The sequence below is a fragment of the Schistocerca gregaria genome, chromosome 6 (genome assembly GCF_023897955.1).
Source record: "Schistocerca gregaria isolate iqSchGreg1 chromosome 6, iqSchGreg1.2, whole genome shotgun sequence".
Lineage (NCBI taxonomy): Eukaryota > Metazoa > Arthropoda > Insecta > Orthoptera > Acrididae > Schistocerca > Schistocerca gregaria.
Genome location: NC_064925.1, coordinates 253,995,935 through 254,012,595, shown reverse-complemented (window position 1 = coordinate 254,012,595; position 16,661 = coordinate 253,995,935). Strand labels below are relative to the sequence as shown.

Here is a 16,661-nt window from a genome sequence, read left to right as displayed (position 1 = left end):
CAGGCCTACTCAGAAAGGATAAGGGGGGCACACCCGGCATTCATTAAGTATAAAAGGGCAGGTGTACCTACGTGCAGATAGGACAATCTGTGGCCTAAAAAATAGGGACGTTTTGTAAGGGGCGTACCTACCAGAATGGGAAGAGGAAGTGCTCTCATAATGCCAACCCACAAGCAAGGAATAGGTGCTGATCCTAGGAGAAGGGGACAGTGTCGTGACAAGTCACAAATTTCATAGGGATCATGCTGTGAAGTGTGAATTCTACGAACGACTTGTGTTATTAGGTTTCACGGAAACAAATGAGTGTCAAAAGAACACTTTCATTTCATCCAGAGTTCCTCCGAGCTACAAATAATGAAAATAGTACATACTAGGAAAAAGGTAGTACAAAAGATAAGAACAGAAAATAGATTACTCATGTCATAAACACTGGAAGTTTATGATTTTTTTTTAAAGAGACCTTACAATTCCTAAATATTAGTTAAGCTGACTAACAACTTAATAACAAAGTCAAATAAGAAAAAGAAAAGAGAAACAATAAGTGATGGACTGTTCAAGAGAGGACAGAGAATTGATACTGAAAGGAAAGATATGTACATAAACATATGTAAGAAATGTATACTGTTAAGATATGAAATGTTATTATGAGTGATATTATTTGCATATTGATTATGTGTAAAACATCACGTGTTCGATCTGAGGGGGGAGGGGGGGGGGTATGTAGTGATTCAAGAATTTCTGTGTAAATTCTAGAACCACTCAGCCTTCTACTGTCTTGAACACACGATATTCTGCATATGGGATGGTAGGATCCTACCTACTGCACATCACATGTTTGTGTGTGCACGTTTAAAATCAGTCACAGGAAGAAAGTAGACGCGGCGGATGACCGGCACTGACAAGTCCCAGTCGGGCAACCCATAGATGTTTTAGTGAGTGTGTAAGGAAGAACCATGGAGTTTATATGCAGCTCTAAGCTTATTGTGTCATTGACTATTGTTATTAAAACAAAGACAGTTGAAAAGAACCCGAAAACTCTTGATGTAAGCTTGCTATAGGCAAGCCTTTTTTTCTGATTCATTTTAAGAAAAGTTATGGTATCTAAGCCAACTTCTTTTCAACTGTAATTCAATTTGTTTCTGATGTTTGGCTGTACAAGACACTAACAGGAAGTTACACATTTATGTGGAATGTGAGAGTTTTATTGTATATGAAGGGCAAATACATTGTTAATTGATGAAAAGTAAAGTTTGTACGTCTACTTATTTCATAAGTAGAATGAGTCTAAAAATTCCTGTACCTAGTGTTATTCGATGGAGAAGAGGTCAAGAGGGTTTCGAGCAGCTGGGTAGCCAGTACTGAAGAATGGCTGCATTTTCCAAGTAAGTCACCTCATAAAGAAGTGTAAGGTGGTTTGGGGGAATAAACTGATATAACCTAAATTCACACTCACACAAAGTCGTTAGCACATTAGAATCACAAAGACAAGATTAGTCTAATTACAGTGCACACACACAGGTATATCAACAGTATTTCTTCTCAGGCTCCAGACACAAATAGCATAATCTGAAAATCTAATAGGCCTACTTACTATAATGGAAGTCCTTCTATCTTCTTCATAGTTGTTTGCAGAGTATGGATATAAATGTATATAAACTGAAAACACATTCTCATAAAGCTGGTTAAATATGAAATAAGCAAAACATTTTATTTACAAAAACATGGCCAATATAAAAAATGCATGAGGCCTGTCATTACATCAGTAACATGTAAAATACAAACTGTACAAACAATAAGCTCAAAATTTTACACTTTGACTTTGAAATGCACACTGATTTGTGTAATACTTACTCCCCCCCCCCCCCCCCCCCCCCTCTCTCTCTCTCTCCAGCTCATCAATATACTGAGTCATCCCAGCTATTACTATTCAAGACAGTATTGTTGACAAAGTTCTGATATTTCATAAGATCAGTGGGGCTGGGATCAGTAGCACCAAACTTCCCACGATTCACATATTGTTTATAAATTTCTACTGATGGACGGCTTACACGTGGCGGAGAAACTTTCACTGAAGAATCCAAGGAAAATGCACTCTGCTGTATGAGACGCACAGATTTTGATGGCTGTGGTGACTCCACATTATTGGCATGTAATCCCAACATAGCAAACCTAAAAAAGAAACAGAAAAAACTTAGTTGAAGTATTTCTCATATGTATAAACCACATCATCTACATCTACACCTGTACTTCACAAGGTGCAGGAACTACACGGTATACCACATAAATTTGTTTTGCAGTACTGGAAAGAACATGTTTTATTTCTTTCTAAGCTTTATTTTCCTTATTTACTTTACTAATTGATATGCCTGTTATGGGGATAGTTAGTTCCTTGTTGTCTCTAAGAAAACAGTTTTTTATTTATTTTTAAGCATAAGAATGTTTATGGTGCGTGTTACATTTGTATCAGTGATCACATAAATACAGTGCTGCAACAATATATTATAAAGTGCTTCAGTCATAACTGGCTGAACACGAGAAAGCTACCACTGATTGTAAAATGTAAACTTTCACGGCCAGAACTGTCATGATTAATAAAATTCTTTTCCGGGCTATTATGCCGTGGTCTGATGAATTTCGCATTGTAACCCAACGTTTCGTCCCCATCTGCGGAGGACATCTTCAAGGGGGTTCGTGGCTTCTGTTAACTTCCGAAACACACACTGTCTCACTAGTGACTGCAGCAAATTTTTGTTTTCGCGTGCTCCCGCGCATAGGCATGACGTCACATGTTTTGAATACGCGAGCGCAATTGGCCATTGTCGGTTGCCGCCGTCCGCTGTTGCTATCATCCCATGGCGGAAGACTGGTACACATCTTCTTCAGCACCGGCATCCAGATGTCATTCAACAGAAGCCACGAACCCCCTTGAAGATGTCCTCCGCAGATGGGGACGAAACGTTGGGTTACAATGCGAAATCCATCAGACCACGGCATAATAGCCCGGAAAAGAATTTTATTAATCAAAGCTACCACTGCACACCTTGAACTTACTGAATATATGTAATCATAGAAATTTCTGGATGAAAAATAAATAATGCAAGGAGTAATGGTAACAACTCACCATACAGTTAAAGCATTAAGCCATTGATAGGCTCAAAAACACTGCTAAGCTTTCTCACAATTCTACTTTTCAGGACACACATACATTGCGGAGAGGAGAGTCTGAGTGTAGAAAGAGTGAAGCGGAGAAAAGGTGGGAGTGTGCAGGAGGTTAACAGGTAAAGGGGTAGGTGGTTTTTAGGAAAGAGTGGTTCACCTGTAAAGGAGACTGCATATAGGACACTGGGGTGAACTATTCTTGAGTACTGCTTAATTGTTTGGGATCCATACCAGGTCACATTGAAGGAAGACATCGAAGCAATTCAGAGGCCAGCTGCTAGATTTGTTATATGTACGCTCGAACAACACACAAGTGTTATGAAGATGCTCTGGGAACTCAAATGGAAACCTCTGGTACGGTGACATTATTTTCAAGAAACACTATTGAGAAAATTTACAGACCCAGCATTTGAAGATGACTGCTGAACAATTCCACTGCCGCCAACATACATTGCACATAAGGACTGTGAAGATAAGATATGACAAATTAGAGCTAATATGGAGGCATACAGTCAGTCATTTTCCCCTCACTCTATTTGCGAGTGGAATGGGAAAGGAAATGATAAGTAATGGCAAAAGTTACCCTCCATCATGTTCTGTATGATGGCTTGTTAGGTTTCGATGTGGATTGTGGATGTGGTCATGGAGGGAGGAGGGGAGGGGGGGGGGGGGGGGGGAGGGGGGTAGCGCAAAGTTTGGGTCACAAGGCTTACAATTTCAAAGGATGTGTCATAAGGACAATTTCTACAGCTGTAATTCAGATAAGCTGCTATTTTCAGATAGTGGATAAGGATGTGTGGCAAGGGAGGGAATCCTGATGACACATGTTGTCATGCAGCCATTAACATTAAGCCTCCTTGAGTGGCTACCTGATTTCAGTTAACATTAATTAATAATTAAACCAATTCAGATTACTCAATAATTTCTACACCTCTCTTCCAAACATCATCTCTGTCATTATTTCACATTGTATATTTGAACAAATGTCATTTCTTGGTAACATTTTCTGCATGCTCAGTGACAGCACACAAAAGTATTCCCATACCAAAGGACCATCCTATAGCCTACAGAGTAAAGTATTTTTGCATTCCATTTTCTAAACTGTCAATCTATTTTCCATGTAGCTATAGCCTACAGAGTAAAGTCTTTTTGCATTTTCATTTTTCAAACTGTCAGTCTATTTTCCATGTACCTATTTACAGCCATCCAACATGTTTATTTTTCTATTTTGTGTGTTTACCTCATGTTTTTCATTTTAGAGTGTAGCATTCAGTTTTACCTCCAGTATTCTCCTACAGTGATGCCATGGATCCATACTACATAAATGAAGAAATTAGGAAATAGTCATGTCATGAGTTTCTGAACTCTGTAACTTGTTTCATTTCAACAATATTGACTACTAGAGTTAATCAGATGCGGCCATGGAAACTTTTGTACATAATGAGCATAGATGAGCTATTAACTTCTGCATTTGCCACAGCTCAGAAGATATTTTCATCACAAAGCACTTGATAAAAAACAGGAATTCCACCTCCAGACAGTGAAATACAGCTGCAAGAATGTTGAATTAAGGTACGCAGATGTATTAAGCAACTTTGTCAAATTAAAACCTCACTTTTAAAGGTGTTCTCCTGTGTATCACATCATGTAGTATTTTTACACTAATGTGAATGGCTACCAAAGCAGTCAAAGTATTTCTTGCATTGCTTTTAGTACTATTCCAGTTTCCCAATAACTGTCTGTAACTCCAAGATACCTGGTAACTGGACCAGATATCAAAGATTTAAAATATGTATCTTGTATTGCACCTTACACAACAAGTGACATTATTATGGAAATACATGAAGCAATAAATGAAGTATAAAATGACAATATTATTTTGTTACACCATCATTTATGTTGTTTGTAGAATATCGATTTTTTTTCCTGTATAAAAATTTATAATGGCCTACAATCTTTTGCTCTTGCACACAGATTACTTTGATTTTAGTTTCCACAGTTTTGGAAACACAAAATACAGAGAGGGAAATAGCAATTAAATAACATTTTTTGCTCAAAATGCATAGTGAAACATCAACATATGTATGGTGTGGCAAGCAAATGGCTTTTGTTTTTGACAAACCCAAGTGTAACAGTGCATCCTATTTGTCATCATTAAAATTTTTCTCAAACACTTTGAACATCTTTGTTTGACAGACATGTCAAATGAAGCAGGACGCAGCCAAATATTTTGACAAACATGCAAAGTTTGATAAATTGTTTGATCATGTAATGGGGCCTTCAGATATATGCTCCCTCAAATAACAAGCTCACAAAGGCCTTTCTCAATGTAAGAGCTGAAGCTCATAATACAGTCCCTGTCATACACCACTAACATATCACACTACATAAACAACAGTACAGATCAGTCTCTGATCTTTCCAACAACATCTGATCTTAGAGCAGTACTGAAATTTGTGGAATGAAGTGATTATAATCCCACCAATGAAGACAGTGAAGGAATGCACACTATGAGGCATTTATAATGTTCTGCTTAACGACTGAGTGATCCATGGTTCTTGAACAGCTGTTGAATTGCTGTTTAGTGTAAGAGAGGCAATAGGAACTAAAATTATATAGATTGCTTTACCTGATTACTACATAAGTATAATTTTATTCCTACAACTTGGTTAAGTACAATCACATACAACAGTGTACCAGATGGAATTTCTACAGACACCCTTAAAATCAATTTCATAACTTCTAAAAATCTGCCTATCTCAAGGAAGTGTTCTGCATAAATACTTCCTTGTTTGTGCTTGATTTACTCACCTCCCCCCTCCCCCTCAACCAACAACACTTTGCATGGTCTCTCAATTGTATTTGTGACCAAACAACTAAGAGAAATCCATGCAACAACTTTAAGATTTAGGTTTTCCCACAAAAGAATTCTGTCGATTTTCACTTTTCACATATGTTTTTTTAATTTTTCTGAGCTGTGCCTATGAAATATTGCACATTTATAATGTGAGATGCCTAAATCTTGTCTTTAACAGTATACATCTGAGTAATAACACCTATAGAATCTTAGAGTAAGAGTTCTTAAGCCAGTGAACATGTTTGAATGGACCAGCAGCAGCACCCAGAACTTCATGGGTCCTTTTGGCTACTTTTCTATAACCCCTTTAGTTCAGTTCTACCTTGCCATATGGACTGATAAGATTTCTCTATTTCAACAACATGGACCACTTTAAAAACAACAGTGACATTCATGATTATAATACCAGAAGAAAGAAAGACTTACACTATCCTCTACTTAAGCTACCTTTGGCACAGAAATGGGTACAATATGCTGCTGTAAAACCAGATGAAATAAAATGTCTGACAGACAGCAGTAACACTAATATTGATATTGATATTGATATTAATATTAATATTAATATTAATATTAATATTGTACATGATTGTGCAAGGAAACGGATGTTGGTAGATCTCCTAAATTCATATGATCTGATGCAAACTGCGTTTTTTTCAGCTAAGGTGCAGGGGAATAGTAGCACAGACATAGACTATATTTTTATTCATTCTTCATTACTAGATGGGCATTCTGTTAGTAAAAGGGTCAATGGCCTTTCAGGCCATGATGCACAAATTTTAACATTAAAAGGTTTTTGTACTCAAACCAACATTGTATTTAATTACAAACTACGTAGGAAAGTTAATCCAAGAGCAATAGAGAGTTTTTCAAAACTTGTCAAGGAACAAGAGTGGCAAGATGTTTATAGTCCTGATAATATAGATGATAAATACAATGCTTTCCATAACACATTTCTCATGCTCTTTGAGAGTTGCTTTCCATTAGAATATTCTAAATGGGGTACTAGCAGTAATGGACAGCCCAGTTGGCTGACTAGTGGGATAAGGATATCACGTAGAACAAAGTGGGAATTATATCAAAATGTTAGAAGTAGTCACAATCAAGCTACGATGGCCCATTACAAACAGTATTGTAAGGTGCTTAAAAATGTTATTAGCAAGGCAAAAAGTATGTGGTATGCAAATAGAATAGCTAATTCCCATGGTAAAATTAAAGCGATATGGTCAGTTGTGAAAGAAGGGTCTGGTCAGCAGCACAAGGTTGATGATATAAAGTCAGTTCGTAGTAATAATATTTCTGTTACTGATAAATCAGATATATTTACAGTATTTAACAACAATTTTCTGAGCATTGCTGGTGAATTAAATAAAAATTTAGTTTCTATAGGAAATAATATAATTTTCTTAGCAAATGCCTTTCCGAGATTGACATCTGAAATACTCCCCTGTGATACAGACAAGAGGGAGATTGAATCAATAATTAAATCACTGAAAACTAAGAGCTCTCATGGTTATGATGGAGTGTCTAGTAGAATATTAAAGTACTGTGCTGCACATGTTAGCCCTGTATTTAGCCATATTTGTAATTTTTCCTTTAGGAATGGTCAGTTTCCTAAGCGATTTAAGTACTCAGTAGTAACGCCGCTTTATAAAAAGGGAGAAAGGGATAATGTAGATAATTTTAGACCTATTTCTATGCCATCAGTGTTTGCAAAAGTTATCAAAAAGGCTGTGTATGTAAGGTTAATTGATCATTTTATATCACACGATTTGCTATCAAATGTACAGTTCGGGTTTAGAAGTCGTTCGACAACTGAAAATGCTATATTCTCTTTTCTCTGTGAGGTACTGGATGGGCTAAACAAAAAGTTTCGAATGCTTGGCGTATTTTTTGATTTAACAAAGGCATTTGACTGTGTTGAGCTCACAATATTGCTCCAGAAGTTGGATCATTACGGAATAAGGGGAGTAGCTCACAATTGGTTCACCTCTTACTTTAGCAACAGGCACCAAAAGGTCATTATTCCCAATGCTGATAAAGGTTGTGATGTGGGCTCTGAGTGGGATACTGTCAAGTGGGGGGTGCCCCAGGGATCAGTGTTGGGGCCACTCCTGTTCCTTATTTATATAAATGATATGCCCTCTAGTATTATGGGTAACTCTGTTTGCTGATGACACTAGCTTGGTAGTAAAGGATGTTGTGTGCAACTTTGACTTGGTTTCAAGTAGTGCAGTATATGACCTCAGTTCATGGCTTGTAGAAAATAAACTAACCTTAAATCACAGCAAGACTCAATTTTTACAGTTTCTAACACACAATTCAACAAAACCCGATGTTTTAATCTCACAGAACGGGCATATGATTAGTGAAACTGAACAGTTCAAATTCCTAGGTGTTCAGATAGATAGTAAGCTGTTGTGGAAAGCCCACGTTCAGGATCTTGTTCAAAGACTTAATACTGCCATTTTCACTATTCGAATGGTATCGAAAGTGAGTGATGCTTTGACACATAAATTAGTCTACTTTGCATATTATCGTTCACTTATGTCATATGGTATTATGTTTTGGGGTAACTCTTCCCATTCTAGAAGGATATTTTTGGCTCAGAAATGGGCGGTTCGGGGAATAACTGGTGTGAGTTCACGAACCTCTTGTCAACTTCTGTTCACAAGTCTGGGTATTTTGACATTAGCCTCTCAATGTGTATAGTCCTTATTGTCGTTTCTTGTTACCAATATTAGTTTCTTTCCAACAATAAGCAGCTTTCACTCAGTTAATACTCGGCAGAAATCTAACCTCCATTTGGATCGGACTTTCTTAACTCTTGTGCAAAAAGGTGTGCAGTATACTGCTGCATCCATTTTCAATAAGCTGCCACTCGAATTCAAAAATCTTAGCAGTAATCCACGTGCTTTCAAATCGAAACTGAAGCGTTTCCTCATTGGTCACTCCTTCTACTCTGCCGAGGAGTTCCTTGAAAAATTAAGCTGATTCTCATTGTAATGCTGATAGCGTTTGATTAAACTTATGGACTGATTTTCTTTCAGGTTCATGAACATTTATTTTTATCTGTTATTACTTTTATGTTGTAAGTTCATGTACTGACACGTTCCATGACCTTGGAAATTTTCTCCTCAATTTGGTCCTACGGAACTTGACATGTAAAGAAAGAAAGAAATAAATAACAGTTCTGAAAATAAACTGGAATCATATCTACTTGACAACTCCTTCTATACCACAGATGAATTTTTAATAGGATTAAATAAATCAATAGATATAATATATATGTATTTTGTGCCATTTAAGGGCATGGGGTATGTAAAAAAAGTTTTAAGCTTCTTCATGTGTGCATTTCTCATCATACCGGTTACCATGAGACTGACCAATGGAACATGTAACTAACTAACTAACTATTTTGGGTGCACTGCAGACTACAAACATCTGTTTGGAGACAGTTATTGGCAGGAATAACTGCTATAATGAATCTTTGCAGCATGGCATAGAGATCATATTTTCAACCTGCAGCAAGAACATACATTTCAGTCCATCAGGAACTTTACACTTTTTTTATGGATAGTACATGTAAGCTGACCATACACAAGCAGTCATAGATTAGAGCATAAGAATTAAATATATTAATATCATAGTAAAACAATTTAGTACCAGAACTTAGTTCAGAACTTACCTTTTGTATAGTGCAATATCAGCTTTCTTTGGATTTTCAATTTCCATCCCATAAACTTGTCTCATTGGTGGGAAAAGTGTCTCAAAAGTAATGTAGTCTGATGAACTGTCTTTGGAGGGTGTAGGTTGTGAGTCACTTCGATGCTCTTCTTCTTCTGATTCTTCTGTATCTGATGTTGAGCTGTGTAAAAAGCCAAAATTACCAGTAATTTACACTATACAGCCACAGTATCATAAAGAGGTACATAACATAGTGGAGAACATATATGTATCAGTGAAAACAAGCACAATGTGTAGAAGTCTAACAGTATCAGTATAGTATTGGCAATACAATTATCCTTTTTTCATGGCTGTATTGTGGGTCCGAAAAATAGTCAGTTCTTTGAAAGCAGGAATGCAGGAACACATTTCCTTCGAGAACAACAGTTGTTTTGGTTCATTGACTTTTGCCATAAAAGAACCACTACTGAGCAGGATGGTCAATGGTTATGTTAAATAACAGGTGTTGCTGAAGAAAAAAATAATTTTAGAACAGATGATAACAGAAATGGAATTAGTTGATGTTATATGAGAATCTTCTTCTTAAAAAAAAAGTGCAGTAGATCTATACCTTACGATCCAACACAAATAAAAAATAAACCACTGCTAATAGCACATTCATAATGTTTGTTATACTGTTGCAATAACAATATGAGCAATATAGAAAATGAGGTTAAACTATCATTTAATTGTCGAAATAATGCTTCTATATACACCAAAGTGCTGCATTAACAACTTTGTTGTAATTTTTTACTATGTAAAGGCCTAACAAACTAAAGCCTATGCTATATAAAAATGAAAGTTTTGTGGGAATCCAGGATGGAATGTAATAATATTATGAGAATAAAGTTGCTACTCACCATGCAGTGGAGCTGCTGAGTCGCAGATTGGCATAACCTTCATGAGTCATTGTCCTCACCCATCCAGCCCCTTTTCTGTTCCCATTCCAGCACTACACTGCTGTCATTCCACCACCACATCCAGTCTCTCTATTTCTCTCCTTTTCCGCTACCTCCTCCCCCCCCCCCCCCCCCCACCTCTCCCATGGTCTCAGTCTAACCTGCAGCACTTCACTGCCCACCACACCCACCATACTATCCCCCCCCCCCCTCCCCACTCCAGCCTCCTCCTTACCCCCAACCAGTCACCACTCCCACCATGCACTCATGCTGTTGCTCACAGTGTGGTTTCAGTTGCCTGAGACTGCAGTCATGCATGTGTGTGTGTGTGTGTGTGTGTGTGTGTGTGTGTGTGTGTGTGTGTGTGTGTGTCTGCCTATTGTTGACATAGGCCTTAACAGCTGAAACCATAATTGTGAATGTCTATTGTTGACGTAGGCCTTAATGGCCGAAACCATAATTGTGAAAGTCTTTTTGTTGTGCATCTCCACTGTAAGGTGAGTAGAAACTTTCCATCTCATAATACTGAAACTTTTGTAGAACATATGCTATAGAAAAGAATGAATAAATTTAACTATCAAACAATTAAGTAAACTGAAATGATTAAAACAACTTGTTTATTGCACTTGGATCCTTAGGAGATGTAACAGGAGATGTCTTACAGAACATTATAGGAATCCCATGCAAAATGATAAATGAACTTAACTTTCATATACTGAACTGCTGGGGTACTGAACGAAAATAAACATAATTTTGAAAAAAAAAGAAAGAAAACAAAGAAATAAGACTAATTGTCTCCAGCTACAACGATCTAGAGCTGGTGTCTCCAAACTCTTGAGTTGAACAGATGTGTTATGGCATTTTCCAGCTCACACCACCAATACAATCATGTGGTGATTTTCTCTCTATCATAGCTCTTGAATATTGTCTTTTTAGACTGCCTTGTCGTATGAGCAGTCACTGGATCCCCTTTCTTCTCATGATGTTTGTAATCCAATGTCCACCCATCACTACATACAGGGTGTTTCAAAAACGACCGGTATATTTGAAACGGCAATAAAAACTAAACGAGCAGCGATAGAAATACACCATTTGTTGCAATATGCTTGGGACAACAGTACATTTTCAGGTGGACAAACTTTCGAAATTACAGTAGTTACAATTTTCAACAACAGATGGCGCTGCAAGTGATGTGAAAGATATAGAAGACAATGCAGTCTGTGGGTGCGCCATTCTGTACGTCGTCTTTGTGCTGTAAGCGTGTGCTGTTCACAACTTGCAAGTGTGCTGTGGACAACATGGTTTATTCCTTAGAACAGAGGATTTTTCTGGTGTTGGAGTTCCACCGCCTAGAACACAGTGTTGTTTGCAACAAGACGAAGTTTTCAACGAAGGTTTAATGTAACCAAAGGACCGAAAAGCGATACAATAAAGGATCTGATGGAAAAATTTCAATGGACGGGGAACGTGACGGATGAACGTGCTGGAAAGGTAGGGCGACCGCATACGGCAACCACAGAGGGCAATGCGCAGCTAGTGCAGCAGGTGATCCAACAGCGGCCTCGGGTTTCCGTTCGCCGTGTTGCAGCTGCGGTCAAAATGACGCCAACATCCATGTACCGTCTCATGCGCCAGAGTTTACACCTCTAATCCATTCAAAATTCAAACGAGGCAACCCCTCAGCGCCGCTACCATTGCTGCACGAGAGACATTCGCTAACGATGTAGTGCACAGGATTGATGATGGCAATATGCATGTGGGCAGCATTTGGTTTACTGACGAAGCTTATTTTTACCTGGACGGCCTTGTCAATAAACAGAACTGGCGCATATGGGGAACCGAAAAGCCCCATGTTGCAGTCCCATCGTCCCTGCATCCTCAAAAAGTACTGATCTGGTCCGCCATTTCTTCCAAAGGAATCATTGGCCCATTTTTCAGATCCGAAACGATTACTGAATCACACTATCTGGACATTCTTTGTGAATGTGTGGCGGTACAAACTGCCTTAGATGACACTGCAAACACCTTGTGGTTTATGTAAGATGGTGCCCGGCCACATCGCACGGCTGACGTCTTTAATGTCCTGAATGAATATTTCGATGATCGTGTGATTGCTTTGGGCTATCCGAAACATACAGGAGGTGGCGTGGATTGGCCTCCCTATTCGCCAGACATGAACCCCTGTGACTTTTTTCTGTGGGGACCCTTGAAAGACCAGGTGTACCGCCAAAATCCAGAAACAATTGAACAGCTGAAGCAGTACATCTCATCTGCATGTGAAGCCATTCCACCAGACACGTTGTCAAAGGTTTCGGGTAATTTCATTCAGAGACTACGCCATATTATTGCTACGCATGGTGGATATGTGGAAAATATCGTACTATAGAGTTTCCCAGACGGCAGCGCCATCTGTTGTTGACAATTGTAACTACTGTAATTTCGAAAGTTTGTCTGCCGGAAAATGTACTGTTGTCCCAAGCATATTGCAACAAACGGTGTATTTCTATCACTGCTTGTTTAGTTTGTATTGCCGTTTCAAATATACCGGACATTTTTGAAACACCCTGTAAGACTCCTTCATTGTTCACTGTCTCCACATTTAACAGATGAAAATATTTCCCATATTACCCTTCTTTTAATGAAGTCCATCAGTTTTCAGCAAAGTAATCAGATCTGCAGCTGTTTATTCAAGAGAAAATATTCATTGCTGTTACAAGTCTGTTATATTGGTTCTGAAGTTTCTTGTTCAGTTTCTTAAAAGTGAAGATTTTTACAGTATGGGAACATTAATGTCCACATTCATTCTACTGTTGATGGATGATCCCTTGTTTATAATATCAGGAATTTACACCTAACCTCCCTGCTTGCACTTGGAGACACATTCCACCAATAGTACACTGCCCAAAGGTCACATGTCCACATCCGATAGGAGAGTGGGACTGGATAGGAGAATTGCATTTATGTTGCAGACATATTCTCCAAATATTTAATGCTTCAACATCTCTAGCACAAATCAGAGCCTTTGAAACTGTACAAGTCTTAAGCCCCTGTACTGAACTTTGGCAAAAGTAGTAATAGTAGCCGGAGTATTAGTAAAGAGAAGAGGAAAATGGAAAGGTGAGAGGTGAAGAAAGATGAAAGATTGAAGGAGGGAGGTGACTAAGAAAAAATGTACCTTGTAGAATAAAGATTTCAACTGTTTACCGACTGTGTGTATTTATCTAATATACAATACTATCAATTGTTGTTTTTGTTTTTGTTGTTGTTGTTGCAAAACAAGGGATGGGTTAAACTTTCCTTTGAGAAGTCGAGAGAAGAACTGCTCCCTCCACTGTTTTATACACTGTGTCCCACAGCCTGTTGGTGTGCAGTGGAATGCTAGCAGTGGTAGTCCTAGTGAGACTGGCATATTTAGCTGGTACTCTTTCACATCTTCTGCTAAACTCTTACAGTTTCAAGTCATTTCTGTCAACATTTTGTAATTTCACCTTCCAAATTCACATTTACCATAAATCTTATCTTCTTTTATCATTGACTTTCAGAATCTATGTTCTAATTGCATATTGAATTGCAGGTTTGATGCAACATTATGAAACCTTGTTCTTGGCTCTTTCTTCATATTTTTCCCCAAATATCCTTTTATATATTCATTTATTCTATTGTATTTTTGTGTGTTTTTCTCTGAATCTTGGCTGTTAAAGTAAATTGATATTTCAACAGAGAAAACTACCAGATTAAACTCACCTTTGGGAGGCAAACTATATAGTACAGCTGACAGCCCCACATAAAAGTAAAAGTTGGACACATAGTAACTTTCAGGTCTATAGATTCATGAGGGCCCCTCTCATTCTGAGTGACCTACCCTTTCTTTTAACATTCCTTGCAGCGTCCACCAGGCTTGGCATCATCTCAGAATCTTGAAGGAAATGTACACGACGACCAGACCTTGTTTGGCACAGTGGCTGTGGCACTGAAGAGATGGAAGGCAGCCAATCGTTTTCAAACAACAGCTGAGGCAGGTGACATGGCTGGGGAGTAGTGAGTGTATTCCTAGAACAAATGCAGGCTTTCCACAGTCAGTGGAAATGGTGTGCTATTTGCCAGTGATTAAAATGTCCCATGTCTTGTCACAATGGGCCACAACATGGTGGGGGCCACCAGTACAAGGAGACGTTAGTGCTGGTCTCTATGGAGCATGATGTGAGTACTGTTAAGACAACTTCTTGCACAAATTTTGGTTGTGAGCCATTATGTGATGCTGGCCAGGGCTGGATTTGAGAGATTTGCTCTCTCAGCTGCGCTATAAAATCCAGCAAATGTGAATCGTCCGCCATGGAGGCAACTATATCGACAAATTCTCCAGCTGCAGTGTCTTGCCATAAACCATTTCTGCCAAAGCTGCATTGAGCTCTGGCTTTTGCACTGTGTGTAGGCCAAGTAGGACAAATGGTAAGGCTATGGTCTACTTGGAGTCATAACACATGACCACCATCTTAAGAGCTCTCTGCTGTCGCTCCACCATACCATTGCTGACCAGAGGGTAGCTGGTAGTAGAATGATGGGTTGCACTGAAAAACTTTCTGAGATGCAGGAGTAGCTCCAACTTGAACTGGCATCCTTGGTTGGTAGTAATGTGTAGTGGATGACCACAACATGCAATCCACTGAGACACAAATGCCACTGCCAGTGTCTCTGTGGAGGTGTTGTCCACTGGGATCACTTCTGGCCAACACACAAATCTGTCTGTGATTGTTAGCAAATAGTGTTGCCCATCTGACGGTGGCATGTGTCCCACAATGTCAGTGTGAACACAGGCAAATTTCTTAGTTGTCTCTGGAAAGTTTATGATGGACACATGGACAGGGCATGAAACTTTACTACATTGTCAGCCTAGGCATGTGCAAGCCCATTGCTGGCAATCCTTCTGTAGCCCATGCCATACGTAATGCACAGAGACAAGTTTAGTGGTTGCCCTGATTCCTGGGTGACACAGGTTGCGAAGGCCATGAAATATGTGTTTGCAGAGCTCTGCTGGCACATATGGGTGAGTCTTTTGAGTGATTGTGTCACAGTATAATTGCAAATCTTTTCCTGGCACATTTATGAGTTTGAGTTGAAGCCCTGTCTAACTGTCTCTGAGTAGGTTGCAGAGCTCCTGATCAGATTGTTGCACACAGTCTCTGTGATGGCACCGGCTCATGGTAAGCAGTCATTAACAATGTTATTCAGCCTCGAGACATGCTGGAAATCTGTAAAAAATTGTGCTTTAAATTCAAATTGGTTAAACTGTCTCAGTGAGTACTTCTGCTTTGGCAGAAGAAGTTTAAGGTAGGTATATACTGTAAATACTCTCACTTCCAGTTGCACAAAGAAATAGCTTATCACAGTGTAAATGGCCAACAATTCTTTGTCATACATGATCCAATGTCTTTGCACTGGCATTAGCTTAGTTGAGAAAAAGGCAAGGGGTTGCCATGTCTTGCTTATCTACTGTTGGAGTGCAGCCCCAATGACTGCCTGGCTAGCATCCACTACTAGTGTCAGGGGTGCATCTGCTGCTGGATGAGCGAGGAGTGCAGTGTTGGCAATGCCTTTTTGGGAGCTCCAAATGCATCAGTCACTGATGGTGTCCAATGCAAGAGTGCTTTGTCTTTTGCTTTTGGACTGGTAAGTCCAGCTGTGAGTGGCTCCTGCAGTTTGGCTGCCCACAGTAGGTGGCTGCAGTATAAGTTGAGCATGCCAAGAAATCTGTGTAGTTCCTTTGCCATTACCAGATGTGGAGTATTTAATATGGCCCCGACCTTCTTTGGTAAGGTGCATGATACCACCAATGAAATTTGATGGCCCAAGGAAGTACTTCAGGACGATACCATGTGTGGCCAGACACTCGTGTTTCTACAGTGTTTCTGAAAAGATGAGGATGTCGTCCAAGTAAGCAAAACAATTCAGTAAGCCTTGTAGCCCTGAGTCTATAAATCACTGCCACATTTGTGCCACATTGCTCAAGCTGAAGGCCATAAATA

General features: G+C 39.0%; 1 protein-coding gene across 3 annotated transcripts in view; it reads right to left on the bottom strand.

Annotated features, from left to right (window-relative positions):
- Window positions 1-1,682: 1,682 nt before the first annotated feature.
- Window positions 1,683-16,661, bottom strand: part of LOC126278057 (polyphosphoinositide phosphatase) — a 169,290-nt gene continuing 154,311 nt past the window's right edge. For all 3 annotated transcript variants that reach the window (XM_049977875.1, XM_049977876.1, XM_049977877.1), the window contains 2 exons: window positions 9,702-9,881; window positions 1,683-2,169 (listed from right to left, as the gene is read on the bottom strand). In XM_049977875.1, coding sequence (XP_049833832.1) covers window positions 1,896-2,169; window positions 9,702-9,881 — 454 coding nt within the window. In that variant the 3' untranslated portion in view covers window positions 1,683-1,895. The remainder of the gene's footprint in view (window positions 2,170-9,701; window positions 9,882-16,661) is intronic.